The 27,967-nt window shown below is 34.5% G+C and overlaps 1 protein-coding gene across 1 annotated transcript in view; it reads left to right on the top strand.

Annotated features, from left to right (window-relative positions):
* ADAMTS6 (ADAM metallopeptidase with thrombospondin type 1 motif 6) overlaps window positions 1-27,967 on the top strand; it is a 295,540-nt gene that overhangs the window by 10,529 nt on the left and 257,044 nt on the right. The window contains exons 3-6 of the mRNA XM_023257025.2: window positions 1,866-2,034; window positions 11,240-11,451; window positions 11,959-12,042; window positions 12,542-12,687. Of these exons, the coding sequence (XP_023112793.2) occupies window positions 1,866-2,034; window positions 11,240-11,451; window positions 11,959-12,042; window positions 12,542-12,687 (611 nt within the window). The remainder of the gene's footprint in view (window positions 1-1,865; window positions 2,035-11,239; window positions 11,452-11,958; window positions 12,043-12,541; window positions 12,688-27,967) is intronic.

Raw genomic sequence — 27,967 nt, 5'->3', positions numbered from 1 at the left:
GCTCAGTTTGCTACCACGCTGTTAATCTTCCTAGTAATGTAATTCATGCTCAGGTATTAGAGTTTGTTAATGGCATATTATGTTAGGCCTGTCAGTATTTGTACTTAATTTAGGGACTAATACACTTAAAGTAAAGCAAACAATGGTGAAAATAACATGAAGTACCTAATCCCTGTTTTTTGTTTTTTGCATTCCTTAGCTCATTTCGTGGGTGCCTGCCAACTTCATCTATAAATTAGAGCAGTTCTGATTATGTCTTATCTTTCTTTCCAAGCATGTGGTACTTAACATGAATTTCCCTAAACACAATCATAGAGGTTTAGATTCAAAGGAACCTTAGAGATTATCTGGACCAGAGATTTCCAGCTTTTTTCTTTTTAAAACAGCAAAACCCTCTCCTCAAATGAAATGTTATGTGGAAACATACTATATAGATTAATAAAAACACAGCCAATTGCTGAGCCCAGGAATCCAAGCCCTATAGGTCTCCCTTTGTTGTCTGGGGCAATCCCCTGAGGGCACTTTCCTGAAACCCTTAGGGCTCCCCAGAGTGCTGTTTTAAAACCACTAATTTACACCAACTCTTTCATTTTTCCAGCCGAGGAAATACACCCAGAGAGTTTGTGTTTTATCCAGTGTTACAGGATAAATTAGTTGGATTAAGAGCAGTCTTCACATGTGCCATATTTAAGAAAACACTATTGGACCATTATGGAAGGTCTTATTTCTAATGCAGATAACTTTTTCTATCTCATTTCTTTTAATCAGCCAACTTTTATTTGGTGTTCATACTACATAGGAGATACTTTCTATGACTGTAACTGATATGAAGAATTATATCAGTGAGCCACAACCCCTGCCTTCAAAAAGCAAATAGTACATTTGGGAAGATAAAATATGCAGTAGAAATGTTATACCAAATTTAAATATAGCTTCAATACTTGAAATGTAGCAAGGAAGTGTGGAATTAATTATAAAGAATGATACCAATAATAAGCTCTTTTGGAGCTCAGAAGTGGGTGCTGCTACTTCATTTGGACTAGAGAAATTTTTAAAAAGGAGCTGTGGTTGAGCTCTGTACTTGGCTACATAAATAGGTGTAAGGAGTATGTCATATGAACAAGAGCAAAGCTTCTGTGAATTGCAGCTCCTACATCTATCTCTATATAATGCTGGGGAGGTTCTTAACCTCTGAGCCTGTTACTTGGTCTGCAAAATGGGGATATATCGGATGTATATCAGTTAAGTACATATTAAGTGGTGTAACATAAATCTTAAAATGTCAGTAGTTTATCACAATAGAGATTAATTTTTCCCCTATATTGGTGTTTATGTTGGAAAGCTTTCCATGAAGTCACTCAGTGACCCAGATTGCTTCTCTTTCAGCGTCTGCCTTCTGTGGGTAGTTTTTCAGAAAGAGTAGAGAATTCTCCTGGGGAAGGTTTTCACGGGCTGGGCTTAAAAGTGGTGTATAGTATCTGCCTGTTTTCCTTTGGCCAAAACTTGAACGGAGCTATACCTGAACACAGAAGATGTGGTGCACAACTTGGAAAGGAAACAAGTTTTAGTGAACACAAAGAGGTCTTTGCTTCATTAAAGAGTTTTGGGGAAGATTGGAGGAAATACATGTGTCATGTTTAGTACAAGGCATGGGGGCATGTAGAAGAATTTAAATGTCCTTTTTAAAGTATACGTAAATTTATAGAAGGTCTTGCTAGGTACAGATAATCCACTAAATTTCTATTAACATGCATTGTAACTTCTTTTCGGAGAGATATCAACTTATTTTTGACTTTTGTTAATAAATGATAATTAATATTTAAAATGATCCTTCCTGGTAAATTCTTTGTTTCTTTTTCTTTTAGCATGGTGTAATTGCCACAGAAGATGAAGAATATTTTATTGAACCATTAAAGAATACCACAGAGGATTCCAAACATTTTAGTTATGAAAATGGCCATCCTCATGTTATTTACAAAAAGTCTACCCTCCAGCAACGACATCTGTATGATCACTCTCATTGTGGGGTTTCAGGTGAGTGAGTGTGTGGTTTTTTACAAAGTCTATTTTATTGTATTGCCACTCTCTTTCTTCTGACACTATGGTAAGTGAGGTTAATAATAAGTGTAAATAGGAATTTGGGCAATTAGAATGATAATACCCAGAATTCTTTTAAAAGATGTCACCTATCCAAATGCCATAGAATTTCACTCATATTTGGAATTCTCTCTTTCCATCTCTCTCTGCCCCTACCCCACATGCACTCACACGCACTTTCTCTTGCTCTCTCTCTCTCTCTCAAATTAAATAAATAAACATTAAAAAAATAAATAAATAAAATTGAAGAAATGTCTTAAAAGAAAAAAAAAGAAACATACAGCAGGGACATTAGTGGTCAAAAAAGGCTTCATGGAGGAAGTGACTTCTTTTTTTAAAATTTTTTTAATTTACATCCAAATTAGTTAGCATAGGGTGCAACAATGATTTCAGGAATAGATTCCTTAATGCTTCTTACCATTTAGCCCATCCCCCCTCCCATAACCCCTCCAGTAACCCTCTGTTCTCCATATTTAATTGTTTCTTATGTTTTGTCCCCCTCCCTATTTTTATATTATTTTTGCTTCCCTTCCCTTGTGTTCATCTGTTCTGTGTTTTAAAGTCCTCATATGAGTGAAGTCATATGATATTTGTCTTGGACTAATTTCACTTAGCATAAGCAAAATTGCATCCATGTAGTTGCAAATGGCAAAATTTCATTCGTTTTGATTGCTGAGCAATACTCCATTGTATATATATACCACATCTTTTTCCATTCATCCATCAATGGACATTTGGGCTCTTTCCATATTTTGGCTATTGTTGATAATGCTGCTATAAACATTGGGGTGCATGTGTCCCTTCCAAACAGCATACCTGTATCCCTGGCGTAGATAACTAGTAGTGCAATTGCTGGGTTGTAGGGCAGTTCTATTTTTAATTTTGAGGGGAACCTCCATACTCTTTTCCAGAGTGGCTGCACCAGTTTGCATTCCCACCAGCAGTGCAAAAGAGATCCTCTTTCTCCGCATCCTCACCAACATCTGTTGTTGCCTGAGTGGTTAATGTTAGCCATCTGACAGGTGTGAGGTGGTATCTCATTGTGGTTTTGATTTGTATTTCCCAGATGATGAGTGATGTTGAGCATTTTTTCATGTGTCGGTTGGCCATCTGGATGTCTCTTTTGGAGAAGTGTCTTTTCATGTCTTTTGCCCATTTCTTCCCTGGATTATTTGTTTTTAGGGTGTTGAGTTTGATAAGTTCTTTATAGATTCTGGATACTAACACTTTATCTGCTGTGTCATTTGCAAATATCTTCTCCCGTTTTGTTGGTTGCCTTTTAGTTTTGCTGATTGTTATCTTCACTGAACAGAAGCTTTTTATTTTGATGAGGTCCCAGTAGTTCATTTTTGCTTTTGTTTCCCTTGCCTTCGGAGACGTGTTGAGTAAGAAGTTGCTGCGGCTGAGGTCAAAGAGGTTTTTGCCTGCTTTGTCCTTGAGGATTTTGATAGCTTCCTGTCTTACATTTAGGTCTTTCATCTATTTTGAGTTTATTTTTGTGTATGGTGTAAGAAAGTGGTCCAGGTTCATTCTTCTGCATGTCGCTGTCCAGTTTTCCCAGCACCACTTGCTGAATAGACTGTCTTTATTCCATTGGATAGTCTTTCCTGCTTTGTCAAAGATTAGTTGGCCATACGTTTGTGGGTCCATTTCTGGGTTCTCTATTCTGTTCCATTGATCTGAGTGCCTGTTTTTGTGCCAGGAAGTGAATTCTAAGCTGGGGCCTGACGGAGAAAGAAGGTAGCTGTGCACAAGTGGAAGAAATGTGGGTAAAGTGTTCCACATAGAGGAAATAGCATTTACAAAGTTTCTGAACCAAAAGAGAGAATGTCACATTGCAGTCATTACCAGTTCCTATAACAGGATACATATTAGAATGTGGGCTGCAGGGATAGGAGTGAATTTCACACTGGGTGAGAAGTGGCAGTGAGAGATGACACTGAAGTGACAAGGAGGGCCCAGACACAAAGGGCTTGTAAACCATGTTAAGGAGTTTGTTTATCTTAAGTGTGCTGGAAACCCATTGAAAGGTGTTAAGCAATAGGAATCACATGATCAGACTTGGGTGTTAGAAATATTATCCTGGCAGTCCTATAGAGACTGAATAAGAGAAGAGCAAGACTAGAGGTAAGGAGTTAGGAGGCTCTTTAGTCTAAAGATTAGAAAACTTACAAAATAGAGGATATTTTGGCTTGGCATGATAGAAAGAATGTGGTTTACTCTAGCTTTGGACAAACTACCCAGCCTGTCTGAGTACTTCTTTCAGCACACATTAATCACTCACATGTAATTTTGCTATCATTATTATTGAGATGACTGTTTCTAGTATTTAAAGAACTTTTGTATTAAAAAAAAATTAGGAGTGCCTGGCTGGCTCAGTCAGTGGAGCGTGCAACTCTTGATTTCAGGGTTGTGAGTTCAAGCCCCATGCTGGGTGTAGAGATTACTTAAAATCTTAAAAAAAAAAAAAAAAAGAAGAAGATTAGATTTGTTCTGTGTAGTTCTAGTAGCTAAAACCAGAGGTAGAGTATTTCAGAAGCACATTTTAGCTTAATACAAAGAAAAGTTCACCAACAAATGATTTTAGGAAAAAATGGTATAGGTTCAACAAGTAGATTTATACAAAATAGAATGGGTTATCTTATGAATTAGTGGATGCGTCACTATTTAGTTTATATCCATATGCTTCTTGGGCTCCTTCTGCTTCAAATATAAGTGCTCTTTGGAGTTCTTTCTTCAGCTGACTGTTCTCTTTTTGCATATTCTCTTCATGAGTAATCTCTGGAAGGTCCTTCTTGATGAAGAATAATTGGTACTAGAAAAAGGCGACTTAAAGTGAATCCACTTAAGACATGAAATAAAATTTCATAGGAAACAGTGAAAGAATATTCATTGAGTAATGAAACTAAATATTATGGAAATAGTTTAGTTTTTCTTAAATTTAGCAAAATTTAGGCTATAATTACAACTATATATACATTCTTGAAAAACTAGGATTAAAATATTTAGTTGTTTATTGTGAAACAGTTTTCTCATCACTTTTGCTGTAATATGACATCCTTCACTTCATGATCTTAAAGATCACTTTTTGCAAAAATACTTAATGATTTCATAATATTCTGAAAAATATCTCTTGACCCTTAGATATTCAAGTTATCCTCTTTTGAAGTGCCTATCTTATTATTCACTGGCCTTACTGGGGCAGATCCTTCTTTTTCTAAGGTTTAAGCACGAGTCAAATAGTGCAGCAAATCCACTCTTAGTGCCATCATAAAATTCTTCCCTTTTTGGGGAAGATTTTCTTTTTCCACAGTCTCTCCCCCTAGATTACTGTGTTATTAGTGGAAAATAATGCAGGCCAATGAGATATTCTTGAGTAACTAAAAAATCTTGAGTGGATTACTGTGACTATTTCCTAACTTTTAATCTATTCACCAGTCATTCCTGTTACCTTTAACACCAGTCCATTTAGTTCAGACCCCTGTTATCTCTTGCCTATACCACTATGATGACTTTCTAATTGGTCTTCCTGTCTTCAGGTTTGTTGTTCTGTCTTTAGTGTGTTTTCTCTTAAATCTAGTTTAATTATACACCTTCAAACACTTCACTGGCTTCCCATGAGTGGAAAACATTATAGTAGTTCCATAGGAATATCACTAGAAAAGGTATTTTGTGTTTAATGAGTTTGAGATAGGTCTGGTTAAGAACTACTGATCTTGGGGTGCCTGGGTGGCTCAGTCAGTTAAGTGGCCAACTTTGGCTCAGGTCATGATCTTACAGCTCATGAGTTCGAGTCCCGCATCGGGCTCTGTGCTGACAGCTTGGAGCCTGGAGCTTTCTTTGGATTCTTTGATTTTGTCTCTTCCCCTACCCTACTTGTGCTGTTTCTCTCTCTCTTTCAAAAATAAATAAACATTAAAAAAATATTTTAAAAAGAAAAAAAAAGAACTACTGATCTTAATTCTGATACTATTTTGACAGCATAATTCAAATGACATGTGCATTTATGGGTATTAATTGCCAATTAACTGGTTATTGGGAACTCAATTTTATATCAAAATATAAGTTGGAAAAACCATTTTGAAAGTGGGTATATTTGTCTCATATTCAGATATAAAGTTTCCCATTCTAATTAGATTATGCTATTAATTTTTTAAAAATTATGAAAAATACCTGTTTTTTTGTAGAAAATTTAGTAAGTATGTGATAAAAAGAAAAACAAGGAAGTGAAAGTTGCTCCTTTACCATTACCCAGGTATAACTGAATGCTCCTATTATCCATTGTTACAGATATTATTATGTCTCTGTACCTGCATGATTTACTTATGTATTTATTAGATAAATATTCATTTAGCATGTATGTGCCAGGCTAGATATTGGATATGCAGCAATAAATAAAACAGGAAAAGTTTCTGCTCCCATGAAGCTTGTATTCTAGTAAAGAGAGACAGTTAACTAAAAAATCAACCAAGGAAACAAATACATAGCCAAGTACCAAGAAGTAATAGTGCTTTTAGTGAAAAATAAAGCAGGTCAGTGCATTAATTGTGAATGACTGTATGCATTTAAACATATTTTGAGATTGATGAAAAATATAAGATCTTATATCAGGTGGCAAAGAGATCCATGTGTTTGGTTTTGGGGAAAAGTTATTTATTGTATATGTTTATGGAGGAGTATTTTCTTTAACATTCTATATTCTATGCAAAATTAAATTGAGCAAAGCATATGTAAGGAGTATCATTTGAATATCTACAAATCTTTGTTATGAAATAAAATTAAGTCAATTGCATATCCTATATTAGACTAAAAAAGATATTAGTACAGATGATTAAACTTAACATTAAACAATTGACAATTACAGAATGTAGATACTGGTTTGTAATGATCTAATCATGCTGGATTGATTTAATTTTTAAAATGAAACCAGAGGAGTGCTGAGGCCTAGGGGCACTTGTACCCCAATGTTTACAGCAGCACTTTCAATAATAGCCAAATTATGGAAAGAGCCTAAATGTCCATCAACTGACAAATGGATAAAGAAGATGTGCTGGCCTTGTAGAGTCGGCTTGGGATTCTCTTTCTCTCCCTCTCTCTCTGTGCCCCTGTCTCATTTGCACATGCTCTCTATCAAAATAAATAAATAAACTTAAAAAAAAAAAGAATGTCCATTAAAGACATTATATATACATTTATCTGATGGAGTGATAAGCAAACTAACAATGTAAGTCTGAAATTTATGAAAATGATGATAACAGTAGCTACCTTATACTGAATGCTATTTAATGAGAAACAGCGTTGCTGTGTTTATTTTGCCCAATAATGTCTAATTCTTTTCATAGTACTTGAAATAAATATAAGGAGAAATTGGATGGATCAGAGAAGTGAAAATGACAAAATAATGGAAATTAAATCCTATATTTAGACATTTAGGCTGTCCATCCAGAGAAAGGGAAAACAAGGCATGATTTGAATACATGAGTGGTTTTAGGATCATGGAAGACTGAGCAAAAGAAATTGGAATTATGTTAATGCAGAAAGGATTTTGACCATTTCAGCACAATATTACTATAAACTCAGTGGCTTAAGCAATATGTTTTTATTATCTCACAGTTTCTGTGGACCACAAATTGTACATGAATGAATTATCAACTTAGCCTTAGCCAGGACCGGGTTCTCATCTGGTCTTGACTGGGGAGGAATTCCCACGTTTATTGGCAGCATTCAGTTCCTTGCTACTATAAGACTGAAAACTTTCGTTTGGGGCTGGTTGTCTGCTAGAGGCTGTCTGTAGTTCCTCGCCATGTATAGTTCTCTAACTTGATTGCTTGCTTCCTCTAAGCCAGCAAGGGAAGGACTCTAGGAAGAAAAATGCTACAGTATTATGTAACATAATTATGTACTCATTGATATATAATCATGTACATCGCATTATCTTTGCTGTATTATACTGTTTAGAAGCAAGTCACAGGTCCCATCCACACTAAAGGGGAAGAGATCACACAAAGTGTAAACAATAAGAAGTCTTGGTGGCCACCTTGAGTCTTTCTAGAATAGGGGAATACTGGGGCGCCTGGGTGGCTCAGTGGGTTGAGCTCCGACTTTAGCTCAGGTCGTGATCTCGCTGCCTGTGAGTTCGAGCCCCGCGTCGGGCTCTGTGCTGACGGCTCAGAGCCTGGAGCCTGCTTCCGATTCTGTGTCTCCCTCTCTCTCTGCCCCTTCCCTGCTCATGCTCTGTCTCTCTCTCTCTCTGTCAAAAGCAAATAAACAATAAAAAAAAAATTAAAAAAAAAAAGAATAGGGGAATACTTATTGGTTATCTGGAAGTTATACTTTTTTTCATGTTTATTAATTTGGTGGGGGAGAGAGAGAAAGCGAGCATGTGTGTGATTGGGGGAAGGTCAGAGAGAGAGGGAGAGAGAGAGAATTCTAAGAGGCTCTGTGCCATCAGCATGGAGCCCAATGCAGGGCTCGAACTCACTGTGAGTGAGATCATGACCTGAGCCAAAATCAGGAGTCAGAAACTTAACCGACTGAGCCACCCAGGTGCCCCTGGAAGTTATACTTTTAATGTTTATTTCTTTTGGAGAGAGAGAGATACAGAATGCACGCTGGGGAAGGTCAGAGAGAGAGGAAGACACAAAATCTGAAGCGGGCTTCAGGCTCTGAGCTGTTAGCACAGAGCCCGATGCAGGGCTCGAACTCATGAACCTTGAGATCACGACCTGAGCCGAAGTCAGACACTTAACCAACGGAGCCACCCAGGTGCCCCCTGGAAGTTATACTTTTGAAGTAAGAAATACTATGTCTCTGCCTCTCTGGACCTTTAGGAATAAAAATACTTAATTTATATGAGTTTCAAAAATATTTTACTGGGGCGCCTGGGTGGCGTAGTCGGTTAAGCGTCCGACTTCAGCCAGGTCACGATCTCGCGGCCCGTGAGTTCGAGCCCCGCGTCAGGCTCTGGGCTGATGGCTCGGAGCCTGGAGCCTGTTTCCGATTCTGTGTCTCCTTCTCTCTCTGCCCCTCCCCTGTTCATGCTCTGTCTCTCTCTGTCCCAAAAATAAATAAAAACGTTGAAAAAAAAATATTTTACTGATACTTTTCATAGTCATTTCCATCTCTTATTGCTTAAAACATATCAAAGTAATTTATAAAAGGCAAAGGCTAAAGAAATTAGAAAAATAATAGAGAATACTGCCAATTTCTGTCAAGCGTATTATATAAATTAATCTGATTTTCCTCACTAAGTTTTTCAATAAGTAGAGGTTAGAAAGACTTCTTATTCAACATACAGATATGAAAGTGAAGTATGCAGAGGACCTGTACCTTTTCAAGTTTATTAAATAAAGATGAATATAAATTGGTCAAGTGTTTACAGATGCCATCGTACTAAAAGGTTGCCTGTGTACTGAAGGACCAAATGTCTAGAAAATAAAGGATTAAACTGTAATCCACAGTAAAATGTAGTTTAAAGCAAGTTATGCTGGAACCATAATCTTTCAACACTCATTCTAACACCGTTTACCTCTAGGTTTTAGAAGAGGAAAACTTTGGGTTCTCTGTCAGTATAAATACTTGTACACCACAAAATTAAATTAAAAAAAAATTCAGTCTTTTCGAATTGAGATTTCTAGGTATGCCTGTATGGCTCAGTTAATTTAAGCAACTGACTCTTTATTTCGGCTCAGGTCATGATCTCGTGGTTCATGAGGTCAAGCCCTGAGTAGGGCTCTGCACTGACAATATGGAGCCTGCTTATGATTCTTTCTCTCTCGCTGCCCCTCCCTCAATTATGCTCCCTTCCCGTCTCTCAAAATAAATATATAAACCTTAAAAAAGTATTGAGATTTATAGGGCAGAATTCCTCTAATTAAGAGAGTTTAAACGTCAAAAAAATATATATTTAAAAAAAAAAAAGGGGTGCCTGGGTGGCTCAGTCAGTTAAGTGTCTGACTTCGGCTCAGGTCATGATCTTACGGCTGGTGAGTTCAAGCCCTGCATTGGGCTCTGTGCTTACAGCTCAGAGCCTGGAGCCTGCTTTGGATTCTTTGTCTCCCTCTCTGTCTGCTCCTGTCCTGTTCACACTCTGTCTCTGTCTCTCAAAAAGAGAATAAATGTTTTAAAAAAATATATTTAAAAAAGAAAGTTTAATAAAAGCATCCTACTTTAAAATAAATACTGTGAAGGAATAGGATTTTGTGGGAAGTCTGACTGGCTCTGTTGGTAGAACATGTGACTCTTGATCTTGGGGTGGTGAGTTCAAGCCCCACATTGGGTGTAGAGATTACTTAAAGGCATAGGGGCACCTGGGTGGCTCAGTCGTTTGAGCGGCCGACTTCCACTCAGGTCATGATCTTGCAGTCTGGTCCGTGAGTTCGAGCCCACGTTGGGCTCTGTGCTGACAGCTCAGAGCCTGGAGCCTGTTTCAGATTCTGTGTCTCCCTGTCTCTCTGCCCCTCCCTCACTTGTGCCGTCTCTTTCTCTCAAAAAGAAAAAAAAAAAGAAAAAGTATTTGAGAGTGTTTAGAAAGTTAATGCTCTAGTTGTTTTTAGAAAAAAAAAAACTGGGGGCGCCTGGGTGGCGCAGTCGGTTAAGCGTCCGACTTCAGCCAGGTCACGATCTCGCGGTCCGTGAGTTCGAGCCCCGCGTCAGGCTCTGGGCTGATGGCTCAGAGCCTGGAGCCGGTTTCCGACTCTGTGTCTCCCTCTCTCTCTGCCCCTCCCCCGTTCATGCTCTGTCTCTCTCTGTCCCAAAAATAAATAAACGTTGAAAAATAAAATTTAGAAAAAAAAAACTGTATCAAGTACATATTCTATATTTAAAAGTATTATGATATAATCACTGAAATAATATGAAATGATTATTTAAAAAAATTTGTATTATGTAATTCATTGGGCTTATTTTGTTTTGTTTTTATGAGCAGCTATATGTTATTAATGTTTATTTTTTCAGATAAAATGATTGTTTTGATACTTGTAAAAGGTTTAGTTTTCTCACTGCCGCATTTCCTCATCCCTTCTCCTCACTATGAAAAGTCTTACTGCTTTAGATAGTTTATGAGAAACATGTCTATATGAAAGATCTAAAAATAAGTAAGTTTAATTAGTGAACCTATCTGAATTAATTATTTTTATTGTAGACCTCATAAGAAGTGGCAAACCCTGGTGGCTGAATGACACATCTACTTTTCCTTCTTCACTACCAATTAATGGCACGCATATCCGCCACAGACAGAAGAGATCAGTAAGCATTGAGCGGTTTGTGGAGACATTGGTAGTGGCAGACAAAATGATGGTGGGCTACCATGGCCGCAAAGACATTGAACATTACATTTTGAGTGTGATGAATATTGTAAGTTTGATGCCTCTATATAATATTTTAACTTAATAATGTGTGGTTTTGACTAAGGTCATGGATTTTTAATGTGAATTGATGATTTTAAAAATTTACTTGTCTGAAATGAGAACAAAATGATATATTAATGTTTCAATTCCATAGGAAATAAATGTAAAGGTGACTTTATTGTTCATTTTCAGATAATATGACAGTTTGAATGGGTCGTACTAAATCTTGTTTAAGAGGTTTTATTTGACTTGGAACATCAGCTCACCCTCTTAATTACTATTTGTAGTTCAGTTTTAGGAGAAAATGTTTCTTGAGGTAGATTTGTATAAGAAATCTTTTATGGAGGCATCTTGGGGGTAGAATTCTAAGTGATATGAGATCAAATAATACCTTTTTATATACACAGTGGTTAAATTTATGAACAATTATTTGACCATTCTTTAAAAAAATATTAAACAATTACCCTATGATTTTTGTCTGACTTTGTGTCTTTTCTTATTTTCTGGAGGTCAGGTTGCCAAACTTTACCGTGATTCCAGCCTAGGAAACGTTGTGAATATTATAGTGGCCCGGTTAATTGTTCTTACAGAAGATCAGGTAAGAATGAGTTAGTTTAGAAATCTAAAACTCTTAACAGACAAGCTATAGAATTATGTATTACAAAATAAAATATCTTATTATTGGAAGTTCTAGGAAGTTCTAGTTGAATATGATTTTCACTCCTAAGCATTTAATATTTTAAGCAAATTTTAAATAGTTTATAAGAATATACCTCTTATGTCATGTTAGAACTATATATATGTATATTAGCTATGTGTTTCAGTAGAAAGATGAGTATTGGCATGGCAGATCTTATAATAGTGGTTTTGGTTTCTGACGATCACATATATTCACATTATCATTAAAGCTGACACTAGAAAGAATGTTCAATAGTACACTAAACTCTAGGTCAGATATTACAGAAATAAAAATTGGCAAGAGATTATTCCTAGAAACCACTGCTTCTAATTATAGTCCCACTTTAGTCTTCAGAAGTTTTAACAACTGACCTTAGTAATTTGTTTGGAACATTTCTGGTATGCATGTTGTATTGCAGCCAAACTTGGAGATAAACCACCATGCAGACAAGTCCCTCGATAGCTTCTGTAAATGGCAGAAATCCATTCTCTCCCACCAAAGTGATGGAAACACCATTCCAGAAAATGGGATTGCCCACCACGATAATGCTGTTCTTATTACTAGGTATGGCTTGTTGCAAATATTTTACCTCTGATTGTTGTGTTTAATATTTTAACTATATTTGGTTCTATCTAAAGCCTCATTCAGGTAATAAGTATGTTGAAAGCATAATGTTAATTTGTTATTCACCAATGAGACAATATATTACCCTATTATTGTGTTTGCATCAAATGAATCAGATAAGAAAAAAGAACAGATTTAGAGTTCACTTAGAAATTTAATAAACATCTTTCCTTCTACTGATATCTATTCATAAAGCTTAACTGGAAGCTCATATATGTTTTATTAATTGAAATGCATAGTAAAACAAAGGTTAAACAGTATGAGAAGATTAAATTTTAAAATCAAAAATGAGTCATCACTCTTTTTAGAAAATATATTATAAAATATAATGTTATAAAATATATTAATTATTCTTACCTCTAAATTATTAAAAGCGAGGACATCAATAGTTGTATAATTTACTCAGATAAATTTTTTATATTAAATATAATTTATTGTCAGATTGGTTTCCATACAACACCTAGTGCTCATCCCAACAGTTGCCCTCCTCAATGCCCTGGATGAATATTTATTTAATTAAAAATATTTTAATTATGGTATAAAAGAAGCAGATATATTACATTATATGTCGAATAGCTTGTTTCTCAGCAAAATTGTTATTTGATGATAACCCAATGAATTTTTATATTTCTTTCCAAGTTTAGAAAACTGTGTTCAGATCTTTTTATTCCTTACTCTCCAATAAGAACTCTGTGAAGTAGATATCATGATTATTTTTCCCATGTGAATAATGAGGAAACTAGTTCAAAATACTTAAATAGCTCAAGATCACTCATTTAGCAATATAAAGTTCAGGGCTCAACCCCTGGTGATCCTATCTTCTTTGATTATACGGTGATTATACTATACTTTGATTATAGCTTTCTTAGTTTGTTTATACCCTAATTATGACTGGTGAGAAGCATGCTTAAATCATTTTAAGATGAGCATGTCTTTTGACCTGCTATCAATTAAAAAAAAAAAAAAAGCAATAAACAAAATGGAAGCATTATTCTATCTTGGTGAAATGGAATTGCCTTTGTTATCTTGATCATTTCTTTTAATTCACAAGATAGTATTTAACATGTATTTCATCTGTACTGTGCCCATTGACTCTACATTAAATTCTATGGAGGGAGTATAAAGTTATATGGCATCAGAATCTTGAGATCTCAGAAGATAATGTGAATTTAGCTTTTTAAAAAATATACCTGTTAACTACGTTGTAGACTTAAAGTTTCAGAGTTTATTTTTTTAACAATTACAATGACTTTAATTGACTTCATCTACCTGGCATCATAAGCCAGAAAATTTTGTTTATGACATGCTTGCTGAATAAAAACAACATTGTATGGGTTCTATATTCATATGTGTTGACATGTCAGTCTGATAAATTCTGCAATTCCTCGGAGTCTTGTGGTCTGGAATGATTCCCAAATATATTTGAGGAGTTAAAAATATACTAAGTATTGTGCAAATATAGAAACCTTTGTGTAAAAATATATATGGATATGATTAGTGTCAATGAAATTACTACAGGAAAATGTCTGTTATATATGGTTAACAAAATGATTACAGATATTTACATTGGCTTCTGTGTTTATATTTATAAAGCCTACCTCTCCCTAAAAGGCAATGCCTAGTGGGCTCCTGGTGCTTTACATTTTTGTTATTGTATGAGCATTCAGTTTTTAACTTTTGCATCAGATGACAGTAGCTATACAAGGAGTGCACATTTATAAGTATTTGAGTAGTGAAATATGTCTGGGCAGTTAGCCATCCTTTCTTTGCACTGGCTACTGCATTCAGCTGTCTGACTTGTTCCTCTGAATTGACCCACATATTTTTCTGATCCTCTGCAGAGCTCTTCCTTGTTTCTATAAGCCACTTTGAGTGCCTTTTTGGTGCCTGAGGTTTGAACATGAAACTTTTGTTTTAAACTTGTCTCCTAATGGTCACACTAGCCCTAGAAGTGATCTCAGAATTTAATAGAACAGGACTTTGAAGAGTTCATATCTCATATCATTTTAGATTGGTTATGTAGTGGAGCTTAGAAAAGTGTCTCTTTGAAGCAGCATAAAATGCCTTTTGAAATTGTTATAAAGTCCCAAAGTAACTTTTAGCTTATTTAAAAGTCTACTTACCTAAAAGTCTAATTATCTTTGAATTATTAGGGCCATGCAGTGACATCTAAGTGTGATGAATATAATCTCTAATATTTAGAGTTTTTTATTGGATGTTTTACCATCCTTTATTCTTCCTTATATATTTTTGGTTTGTGAAATTCAATATATCTTTAAATCATACTGTTACTCTTAGTGAAAATTATTATAAGAATTTTTATAGATGGTTTATATTAACATTTTTCATTGTTTCATGTAACTCACTTATTAACATGTTCAGGGTTGTGACTTCACTATTTATAGGTAAGATCTTGATTTATGTTTGCTTGAAATGTCAGCTCACTAGGGAGATGTATAATGTGTTTACTGAGAATTCCAGAGAAAAATTGATAGATAGGTTTATCTCCACTAGGACAAATTTTATCTTAGGGATTTAAATGTTTTAAGCAGAAAACCATTTGGAACTATAGTTACTTAGGTAATAATAGTTACTTTTGAAAAAAATATAAAAACCCAAAAATACTATCTCCTGTTTGCAAATAATATTTTCTTTTTTTATTTGACATAAATTTAAAGCAAACTGTATTCTACAAAGCTATAAGACCACCATGACTAGACAGAAATCAATAAGTAAAATAAAAAATTTAAAATTCTGTTGTTTTATCTGGTATCAAAAATACTGTATTAACACCAAAGAGTATATTAAAAACTATATATGCACATACATTTTAATTTTATATGTACTTGTTTATTTTTATACATGTTCATATCTATATAATGAACATTTGTTATATACTAGCTAGCTTTATCTACTCTTTTTTTAATATTTGAAGTATAATTGACAGACAACATTGTACATATTTAAGGTGTACAATATGACTTTTTGGACCTGGATGTTCATATATCTCCCCAGATATGGAAAGTTCTCAGCCATTATTTCCTTAAATAAGTTTTTGCCCCTTTCTCTGTCTTTTCTTCTTGTACTCCCATATTGCTAATATTATTTCACATCATGATGTCCCATCATTTAGGTAGGCTTTCTTCACTGCTTTTTGGCTTTTCTTTTAGCGGGTAATATTAAATGACTTGTTTGCAAGTTCACAGTTTCTTTCTTCTGCTTGATCACATCTTCTATTGTTGCTCTCTGTTGCATTTTTAAATTTCATTCATTTCATTCTTCAGCTTCAGAATTTGGTTCTTTTCTATATTTTGACCTTTCTTTTGAACCTATTATTTTATTCATATATTCTTTTCTGATATCATTGATATATATTCTTTTTTAGGTTGCTGAACTTTTTAAGAATAATTATTTTGAATTGTCAATTTGTAGATTTCCATTCCTTTGTAGTCACTTACTGGAAAATAATTGTATTCATTTGGTGGTGTCATATTTCCTTGATTTTCCATGTCTCTGTAGCTTTGTGTTGATGTCTGTGCATTTGATGGAAGAGTCACTCCTTCCAAATTTTGTGGAATGGTTTTAGTAGAGAAAGATTTATCTGTGGGTGGGCATAAGGGTGCTGGCTGAGTTGAGTATGGCGTTTCTAGCTCTAGAGAAATTCCAGCAATGTAGTCTCTATACAGCTTTGTCAGCTGAGGTTAGCCTTGGTGAAGATTGCAGAGGTACTCAGTGGCCGAGGCTGCATTTGTCTGCAGCAGCAGTAAAGGCTACTAGGGACCACCTGATCTCTTTTTCTTTCATGAGGTATGTATATCACAATGGAGGATTTCTCTTGGAGCTGGGTCCAGCTTGCAAATACCCATATCAGTGTTGGTAGCACTGGTGTCTAATATGTGGGGGGATTTGGTAACTTTTTAAAAATAATTGAATACGAAACGTATATAACTTGGTCAAGAAATGATTAGTATTTTTTACTTGAAACTCTACAAATAGAATTTAAGAAGATAAAATAGGACTGTATGTATACACTTAAAAAGTTATGCATGTTACAAAACCTTCACATTATTCTTATTAAACTTTGTATTGAGATACTGTAAATTAATGGCTACTAAGGAATACATATCTACAATTTGACAGGTTATTTAAAAAATATTTATATTTTTAAATGAAGCTAGAAAATTTCCACCAAATTTAAAGTCAAGACAATTTCTAAATTTATTTTGTGGGAAAAGCATTTAAGAAATCTATTTATACTCTGAAAATCAGTAGGAATGTAGTGACATAAAGTGTAGTATTTGCATCAATGTTGAGCAATTAACACAAACAGACAAATGGATAAATTTCCTGAATTTTTTCTATCAAATATTAGAATCATGTTTTCCATCTTTAAGATATTAGTATATAACAATATATGTTTCAGATAGGAATTATAACCTAAATTATTTTTGGTAATGGATTTATTGAGATATAATTAATAGACCATAAGTTTGCCCACTTAAATATACAACTCAGTGGCTTTTAGTATATGTGGAGGATTGTACAACCATCACCATAATTAATTTTAGTATATTTCCTTCATTCCTGTAAGAAGTTATTCCCCATTCCCTTATCCTCCCCATCCTAGCCCCAGGCTGAGGCAACCACTAATCTAATTTTAGTCTCTATAGCTTTGCCTATTCAGGACTTTTTGTATGAATGGAATTATACAATATGTAGTCTTTTGTGACTGGCTTTTACTTTGCATAGTGTTTTCAACGTTCATCTATGTTGTGGCCCATTCCAGGACTTTATTCTTTGATTAAATTCTTGAAAATTTAAGATCAAGATGCAGATCTTTTAAGAATGCCTCTATTAATAGGCTATTCTTTAAAATTATACTTCCTTTTCAGTTTTTCATTCTTGAAATGCATAGGACACATAAATACATCTCATAATACAAATGCAAAAGTGCACACCAAGTCACATAATTCAGTCTTTAATTAAAATGAATATATTTATCCTCTTAAGGGATCATGACTATTTGTTTAGTTGCTGCTGGATATTAAAGGGATTAAAATTTCCAAAGTCAACTAATGTTTTCAGATAAGAGATTGAAAATAGCTCTAAAAAATAGTTTCTTGCTAAAACTTGGTCTACAGTGTGTGGATTTAAACAAGTTTCCTCAATTTCTATAGAATGTATCTATCAGAATTACATATTGGCTTTAAGATTATATATTAAAACAGAGGAAAAGGAAATTAAATTTGGTGTATTAACACTTATTTGCTATTCATCTATGGATTTTTTTTAAGCCTTAAGGAAATGCCTGATGAATTTTTCATGGACTATCACTAAGTTTTTAAGAATTTGTGAGTTTAGGGCCACTTGGGTGGCTCAGTTGGTTGAGCCTCTGACTCTTGATGTCGACTCAGGTCATGATCTCATGGTTCATGGGTTCAAGCCCCATGTTGGGTTCTGCACTGACAGCACAGAGCCTGCTTAGGATTATTTCTCTCTCTCTCTCTCTCTCTCTCTCTCAAAATAAAATAAATAAACATTAAAAGAAAAGAATTTCTGAATTTATAGGCAGCAAAGGAATCTTGAATTCAATTTGTGGATGAATTGGTTTTGTTATTTGGACATTTTGAAACATATATTATTCTCTAACAACTTTGGTTCTTTCATTTTTAGTTATCCATACTGCCTATACCCTTCTTCTTTTTTCAGTTTCTGTTCATTTCATTCCTGGTTTGTTGATTCCTTACTCAAGTGTATTTATCTAGATGCAGTTTCCATTCCAATCAAGAATTATGATAGACTTGTGCAACTTTAAATTCCTGTGCAATCTAGGACACTTAAGAGTGAAAGAAAGTACCATTAGCAGGTATGCCTAGACAGTAGGCACAAACTAGGATCAGGTAAATCAAGATTATGGTCATCCCAGGCATTATCTATGTTTGCTTCTTAGTAAAAAATGGATAAGAGAAGATACTTTTCTCTCGCTGCCTAAGATTGACTAAATACATGCAATTTAATGAACTATCTTTGTACAAACCTTGACTAAAACTGAGGTTGATTTGCAATAGGAATCATTAGTTAAGTTAAAGAAGGGGTATATTATAATAAACACCTAACTCTAAAGAATAGTAAGTTGGGGCACCTCGGTGGCTCAGTCAGTTAAGCGTCCAATTTTGGCTCAGGTCATGATCTCACAGTTTGTGGGTTTGAGCCCTGCATTGGGCTCTGTGCTGACACCTCAGAGCCTGGATGCAGGCTGCTTTGGTTTCTGTGTCTCCCTCTCTCTCTGCTCCTCCCCTGCTCATGTTCTGTCTCTTAAAAATAAATAAACATTAAAAAAAAATCTTAAAAAAAATAAAGAATAGTAAGTTTACTATTTATATTGGTTTTATGGATGTATTTATGCAGTTGTTTATTATGTACCAAATTCTTTTTTTTTTAACATTTGTTTATTTATTTTGAAAGAGAGAGACAGAGAGAGAGTACAAACAGAGGACAGGCAGAGAGAGGGAGAATCCCAAGCAGACTCTGCACTGTCAGCGCAGAGCCTGACACAGGGGTCGAACTCACCAACTGTGAGATCATGATCAAGAGCCAAGATCTAGAGTCACATGCCTAACTGACTGAACCACCCAGATGCCCTGAATTATGTACCAAATTCTTAAGTGCCTTGTAGAAGCTTTATCTTTTAAATATCACAATAGCTGAATGAGAGAAGTTCTATTATCTCTATTTTATAGATGAGGAAACTGGGGCACAGAGAAGTGAAATGACTGGCAAGATTATACATTAATTAAAAGACTTATACCAGGTAATCCAGCTGTAGAATCCTTTTGGAGGAATTGTAAGGGTATTCAGCAAAAATAATAATGTAGAGATACTTCAATAATGTTGGTGCCTTTGATAGGCAGACTTCTTTGATGGCCCCCAATGATTTTTGTCAGCTGCTGTTCATGATTTTGTATAATCTGCTTCTATTTAGTTTGTGCTAGACTTAGTGAATTGATGTCTTTATAATGCATATTATTCCTTCCTACAAAAAGGGTATATCTTTTCATTTATTTAGGTCTTTTTAAATTTCTCTCAGCAATGTTTTGTGATTTTCACACCTTTCTTCACTTTTGTTGTTATTGTAAATGGTATTTTAAAAATTTCATTTTATAATCATTCATCACTCATACATAAAAATACAATTGATTGTATCCTACAATTTTGCTAAGTTCATTTATTAGGTTTAGTAGCTTTTAAAAATATTACAATAGATTTTCTGCAAAGATAATCATGTTTTTGAGATTAAAGTTAGTTTTATGTTTCCTTTTAATCATGAATAAATTTTATTTCTTTTTCTTGCCTTATTTCACTGGCCAGAACTCCTAGTACAATGTGGAATAAAGGTGGTGATAGCAGACTTCCTTATCTTGTTCCTGATCTTAGTGAGGAAAAATTCCAACTTTCACCATTAAGTGTGGTACTGGCTCTACATTTTTAAAGATGCCCTTTATCAGGCTGACAAAGTTCTATTCTAATCCTAGTCTGTTGAGAGTTTTTATCAGGATTGGATGTTGGATTTGTCAAATGCTTTTTCTGCATTTATTGAGATAATCATATTGTGTTTCCTTTTTTAGTGTATTAATACAGTGAATTGCATTGATTGGTTTAGAATGTTACACCAATCTTGCATTCCTGGGATGAACTCAGTTTGGCCATGATGTATTATCCTTCTAATATATCATTAGATATGATTTGCCAAAATTTTGTTTATTTCTTTGCATCTGTTTCTTATGAGGGAAATTTTTCTGGAATTTTCTTATAATGTCTCTGTCTGGCTTGGGATTAGAGTAATGCTGACCTCCAGAATGAATTAGAAAATATTTCTTACTTTTCAATATTATGGGAAAGTTCATATAAATTTAGTATTATTTCTTCTGCAAAAATGTTTTTTATAATAAACAAAGTAAAGACATCTGGACCTGGAGTTTTCTTTGTTGGATAATTTTTTTAAAGTTTATTTATAAATTTTGAGGGGGGGTGGGGGAAAGAGAGAGAGAGAAATCCCAAGCAGGTTCTGTGCTGACAGTGCAGAGGCTCGAACTCATGAACCATGAGATCATGACGTGAGCTAAAATGAAGAGTTGGATTCTTAACCACCTGAGTCACTGAGCCCTACCCCCCCCAACTTTGGGTAATTTTTAATTACCAATTTAAATAGTTCAAGAGATAAAGGGGTGTTAAGTTATTTTATTCAGTGTGCTTTGATAGTTTGAGTCTTTCAAGTAATGCATTTCAGGGGTGCCTGGGTGGCTCAGTTGGGTAAGTGTCCAATCTTGACATTAGCTCAGGTCACATTCTCATGATCATGAGATTGAGCCCTGCATCAGGCTCCATAGGGCATGGAGCCTGCTTAAGATTCTCTCTCCCTCTCCCTCTGCTCCTCCCTGGCTCATGTTCTCTCTCTCTGTCTCCCTCTCGCTCTCAAAAAAAAAAAAAAAAAAAAAAAAAAAAGTTGGAGAATGTATTGACATAGTTGTATACAATATTTTGTTATCCTTTTAATATCTGCATTATCTCTTTTCTTGATATCAGTAATTTTTGTTCTCTTTTTCCTAGTCACTCTGGCTAGAGGTTTAATGACCTTCTCAAGTTTGGTTTTAGTGGTTTTCTCTGTTGTTTTTGTTTTCTATTTCCTTTATTTCTGCCATGATTTTTATGGTCTTCATTCCTATACCTTGAGTTTATTGTTGCTCTTCTTTTTGTAGTTGCTTAAGGTGGAATCTGTGGTCATTGATTAGTGACCTTTCTGCTTTTTCTGATATGTTCGGTGTTAAAAAATTTCCTTTTAAATACAGTTTTATCACATCCCACAAATTTGTTTATGTATTATTTCTGGTTCTGTTCACTTCACAATACTTTTTAATTCCCCTGTATTTCTTTTTTTTACCCATGCACTCTTTAGAATTGTGTTATTTATTTCCAAATATTTGCCCTCCCAAAGATCATTCTTTTATTTCTAATTTAATCCTATTGCAGTCAGAAAATATACTTTGTATTACTCAAATGATTTTCAGTTTGTTGAGAATTGTTTAATGGCCCACAATATGGTCTTTCTTGACATTTGTTTCAAGTGTACTTCAGGTGAAAAGAATGTGTATTCACTGTTGTTGAGTGGAGTGTCCTAAAATTTTTAATGAGATTAATTTGGGTATTCATGGTTTTCAACTCTTTACATTGTTACTGATTTAAACAGTTTGATTATGATGTGTTTTGAAATAGTTTTCTTCATGTTTAGGGTTGCTGAGCTACTTATATCTGATTTTATCAGTTTTGAAATTTTTAGTCATTATTTGCCCAAATATATTTTTTGGTTTTGTTCCCTTTCCTTCTTGGTGACTCCAACTGCACTTACATTTGGCTGATTGAAATTACTCCACAGCTCACTGATTTTGTGTTTATTATTTTAAATTCTCTCTTCTCTGTGTTTTTCATTTGGGGTAGTTTGTATTGCTATGTCTTCAAGTTCATTAGTTTTTTCCTCCCTCAATGTCCAATCTGTAATTGGTCTTATCAATTTATATTTTCATCTCACTCAGTATAAGTTTTTTCATTTCTAGTAGTTTAATTTTTTTAATTTTCCACATCTCTTTGGAGATATATAAACTTGGGAACGTAGAAAGCTTTGAAAAGTATTAAAGCTATTTTAAAGATATTGTCTGCTGATTTTAGTAACTATGTCAGTTCTGGATCACTTTCAATTAACTAATATATATCTCTTTATTATGTGTTGTGTTTTTCTGCTTCTTTGCATACCTGGTAATCTTTGATTGGAAATCACCTTGTAGTGTTTTACCATTTTGGGTATTGGATATTTTTGTTTTCCTATAAATATTCTGATTTCTGGAATGCACTTAGGTTCCTTGGAACTTGATTTTTTGTGTATGTCTTGCTTTTAAGATTTGTTCAGTATAGGACCAATTAATCACCAGTACTAAGTCCCTTTTGAACACTGCCTATACAAATTCCTATGAATACTGGGGTTTTCTAGTTGGGATGGGTGGGAATAGTCCCTTTAATCCCATGCTATATGAGTGATGGGCTATGTCCTCTCAAATCCTGTTGGATAATTCTTTCCCTGGACTTGGGTTCTTTCCTCACACCTATGTGTTGATTAGAATTGTCAAGAATTTCCCGAGTGTCTGGGTGGCTTAGTTGGTTAAATGTCCAACTCTTGATTTTGGCTCGGGTCACAATCTCACGTTTTGTGTGATTGAGCCCCATGTCGGGCTCTGTGATGACAACATTGGGCCTGCCTGGGATTCTTTCTCTTTCCCTCTCTCTCTGCTCCTCCACCGCTTGCATGTGCACTTTTTCTCTCTCTCAAAATAAATAAATAAACATTTAAAAAAATTATCAAGAGTTTCCTTGTGCAAGTTTCCAGAATTTGCTCTTTGTATAACTTTCTCTTCTCCTATACTTGGCCCTATAAATTTAAGCTAGTATGGTGCCCCATATTCTGCTCTGTCTCTTCAACTCCATGACTGCATTGTGTTCTCCTGGCTTTCCCTAGTCTGTACCAGAACCTGGAAATTTTCAAGGTTGTAAGCTGGGGTAATGATAGAGCTTACTTTGTTTGATTGCTGTTTCTCAGGGATCATTGTCTTTCATTTCCTGATGTCTAGTGTATTGCAAAATGATATTTTATATATATTGTTCATTTTTAAAATGGTTTCAGGCAGGAGGGTAAATTTGATCCCTATTACTCCAGCTTGACTGGAAGTGAAAATCCCAAGGCAACCATTTTAAAATTTCTGTGTATCATCTGGAAGTATCTGGAGATACCCCTTTCCTTTACCCCTAAATTTTCAGTTTGTATATTCTAAGAACAAACAAATTATCTCATATAACCATAGTACAGTTGTCAAAATCAAGACATTTAACATTGGAACAGAATTATTATTTAATAATATACATTTCATATTCAGAGTTTATCAATTATCCTAATATCCCTTGTAGCTATTTCCCCCCTCAGACCAGTACTTAATCTAGCATCACACATTGTTTTTATTTCTTTTGTCTTGTTCAAGAGTCTCTTTTAATTTGAAATAGTTCTCAATCTTTTTTATCTTGGATTTGATAATTAAAAAAAAAATTTAATGTTTATTTATTTCTGAGAGAGAGACACACACACACAGAGTGTGAGCAGGGGAGGGACAGAGAGGGAGAGGGAGACACAGAATCCGAAGCAGGCTCCAGACTCTGAGCTGTCAGCACAGAGCCCGATGCGGGGCTCGAACCCATGAGCTGTGAGATCATGACCTGAGCTGAAGTTGGGCACCCAACTGACTGAGCCACCCAGACCCCCAGCTTTGATAATTTTAAAGAGTACATGAGTTTTTCATGAAATGTATCTTAATTTTCATTTTCCTGATGTTTCCTCAGAATTAAATTTGACTTATACATACTTTTCAGGAATAACACTGAAGTAATATTTTTTTAAGTATACCATATCAGAAGGCACATGATATAAATTATTTCAAGTATTAATTTTGATCACTTGGTTAAAGTGATGTCCTTAAACATGATGCCCGTCATGTTTCTCCTTTGCATTCCACCCCCACCCCCCACCATTTTAAAGTAAGCTCTGAAACTTGAACTCATGACCCTGAGATCAAGAGTCACATGCTCTGACTGAGCCAGTCAGACACACCTGGACTTTTCCCTTTTTAAATTAATAAGTTTTGAAGCATTACTTTGAGGCTCTGTAAATATTCTATCTGTTAAGAATAGATAGAATTCTTTTACCCTCCAATTTTGTCATCCATTGATGATGTTTTCTCATTCCTTTTAAATTTATTAGTAGGCCTTCCATTTAAGGATTTTTTTTCTTTCTCTCTCTCTTTCTACCAACAAAGACTCATAGTTCTATCTATCTGTAGATGCATAGATAGATAGATAGATAGATAGATAGATAGATAGATAGACAGATATGGGGGATTTTCTGGGGATTTTATCCCTTTTTTTAAGCAAAACTTCCATGTCTCTGCAGCACTCTGTTCTCTCCTCCAGCCTGTAAGACTGTAACTTTCTACTTTCTATTTTGTTACCCTGCCAGTAATTGATAGCTTGATATATTCCCACAAATGTTTTTGTAAATTACTGGTGAAGTGGCACATGAACTGTAATATTGCAAGTAATAATATAATTTATTATTATATAGCAGTAATATATTATATAATATATAATAATATACAATATTATAACAATATAACAATAATATATTATTGTTATATTATATTGCTATATAATATAATATATAGCAATAATATAGTTATTGCAAATAATAAACTCATAAAATTGTTTCACTTATATTAATTCTATACAAGTCTATTACAATTAAAATATTGCTTTTTAAAAATATTTATTTTTTGAAAAAGGGAGAGAGAGACAGAGCATGAACAGGGGAGGGGCAGAGAGAGAGGGAGGCACAGAATCTGAAACAGGCTCCAGGCCTCACACTGTCAGCACAAAGCCCAATTCAGGGCTTGAACCAGTGAACTGTGAGATTGTGACCTGAGCTGAAGTTGTATGCTTAACTGATTGAACCACCCAGATGCTCCCAAATTAAAATATTGTTAATTAAAAGTTTTATGATTTCTTGTATCTTGCCTCCTCTGTAATGTTTTCTTAATCGGTTTGGCTTATTTTCAGAAATATTCGAATTAGAATAAAGAAATAATGAGTTTTTTCTTAACTTTACATTCCCTAGGTAGTTTTGGGGGGCAACTTTAATTCTGAATATTAATATTATTTAAATATAAGAATTTTTTTGTAGTCAGAAGGCATCAGGTAGACTCTGTGGAAATTGAAAGAGTTCACATAAGCCAACATGTAAGTAAAAATATGCAACTCAAAGACTGTATATTACAAGGCAAATGTCAACCAGCAGGTGATTTGCAGCTAATTAACAAGAATATTATATTAAGTGGAATGTTTTCTGCTCACTATAGAAGGCTTTGATAACTATATTTAGCAACTAAACCTTATTTATTTATTTATTTATTTATTTATTTTAATTTTTTCTTTCAACGTTTATTTATTTTTGGGACAGAGAGAGACAGAGCATGAACGGGGGAGGGGCAGAGAGAGAGAGGGAGACACAGAATCGGAAACAGGCTCCAGGCTCTGAGCTATCAGCCCAGAGCCTGACGCGGGGCTCGAACTCACAGACCGCGAGATCGTGACCTGGCTGAAGTCGGACGCTTAACCGACTGCGCCACCCAGGCGCCCCTAAACCTTATTTTAATAACAGGTGTATCTTTGAGTTTAGTATTAAAGGACATATTTTATTTTACCTTTAAAGGAAAAGGACTAAATGAATTATTTAAGATAAGCTGTTAGTAAAAATTGAACAATTAAAACCTTCAAATGTACTTAATGTACAAATAAGGGATAAGTGCATACTGAAATATATTAAGCAACAAGAAAAATAAGATCTTATATGTAATAATCATATATTATCTCTCCTTCTTAAAAAATTATTGGATTTCTAGTATGTGTAAGGCATTATCTTAGCTGCTGAGATCTGGTGTGAACTGGAAAAATTCTCTGCTTTCATGGATCTTACTTTCTAATGTATGGAGACAGTAGATAATAAACAGATAAATACTTTCTTGACTGGAAGGTTTGAAATGCATTGTTAATAAAGTTAATGCTATTTCCATGTGGAAGGATTTTTAAACAAAGGAATACAGCTGTCTTTCTGCAATGACTTGGGTAAAGGCTTCCCTTGAAGTTGGGACATTGATACTATTCTTTCAATATTTCTTCCAACTTTAGGTTTCCATACTAAGATAAAATAAGGTACACATTGAAATAAGGTCACAGTTTGCTGATGAGGGAGCAAACTTGACAAGACAAATTTTTGGCCTTTCATCCCTTAATTGGGCTTTTAAAAAAATCTTCAAACTTATTAAATAATATTGGTTTCTAGAGATAACAGTAATAAGGATAATAGACTATTTCATGTGTATGAGTATGTACATTTTTTAAAGATTTTTTTATTTTTAAAAATATTTATTTATTTTGAGAGAGAGTGTGTGTGTGCACGAGTGGGGAAGGGGCATACAGAGAGGGAGAGAGAGAGAGTCCCAAGCAGGCTTCACACTGTCAGGATGCAGCTCAATCTCATGAACCAGAGATTATGACCTGAGCTGAAATCAAGAGTTGGACACTTAACTGACTGAGCCACCCAGGTGCCATGAGAGTTTTTATTTTTTTAAGTAATCTCTATACCCAACATGGGGCTTGAACTCACAACCCTGAGATTTAGAGTTTCACACTCTACTAGTGAGCCAGCCAGGTGCCCCTATAAATACATACTTTCTTTTGATATTTTATTGTTTTTATTTTAAACATTTTAGTCTTTTTATTTTGGACTAATTATAGAATTACAAAAAAAGCACAGAGTTTATGACCTTCACCTGGCTTCTAATGTTAGTTAGCATCTTATATAACAATAATATAGTTTTCAAAACAGGACATTAACTTTGGTATAATACCATTAGCTAATTTACAACATTCCAAAACTGAAGGGTGGCTAGGTGGCTCAATCGGTTGAGCCTCCTACTCTTGATTTCAGCTCAGGTCATGATCTCACGGTTCATGGGTTTGAGCCCTGCGTTGGGTTCTGCACTGATAGCATAGAGCCTGTTTGGGATTCTCTCTTTCCCTCTTTCCTTGCCCCTCCCTCCCTCTCTGTCTCTTCCTGTCTCTCTCAAGATAAATAAATAAACCTAAAAAAACACAGAAAATAATATAATAGATACATTGATTTAGGAAATGTAAACTTTTATAATATTTGCTTTGAATTCTTTGAAAAAATAATCCTTGTTCTTAAAGTTGGAGGCTTTCCTGCACTCCACTTCTACTCCTTCATTTTTTCGCCTCAAGTAACTATTGTCTTCAAACTACTGAAGTTTGTGTGGATCCTTCACATACATGTTTTTGTGCTTTTGCTGCATCAGCATATGTATCCAAAGATTATGGTTACATAAAATATTAAAAAACATATAAATGTAAAATGTTATTTTGCATTTGATATTTTAAATTAACTTTGTATTTGATTTTGTGTTTTAATTGCATTGTCTACAAAACTGCAATTATCCCTTTTGTTTTTTAAAACTCATTTATTTTTGTTTTCAGGATTTATCTATTTGATATACATAGG

The sequence above is a fragment of the Felis catus genome, chromosome A1 (genome assembly GCF_018350175.1).
Source record: "Felis catus isolate Fca126 chromosome A1, F.catus_Fca126_mat1.0, whole genome shotgun sequence".
NCBI classification, from domain to species: Eukaryota; Metazoa; Chordata; class Mammalia; order Carnivora; family Felidae; genus Felis; species Felis catus.
This window is presented reverse-complemented; position numbering and strand designations above follow the sequence as displayed.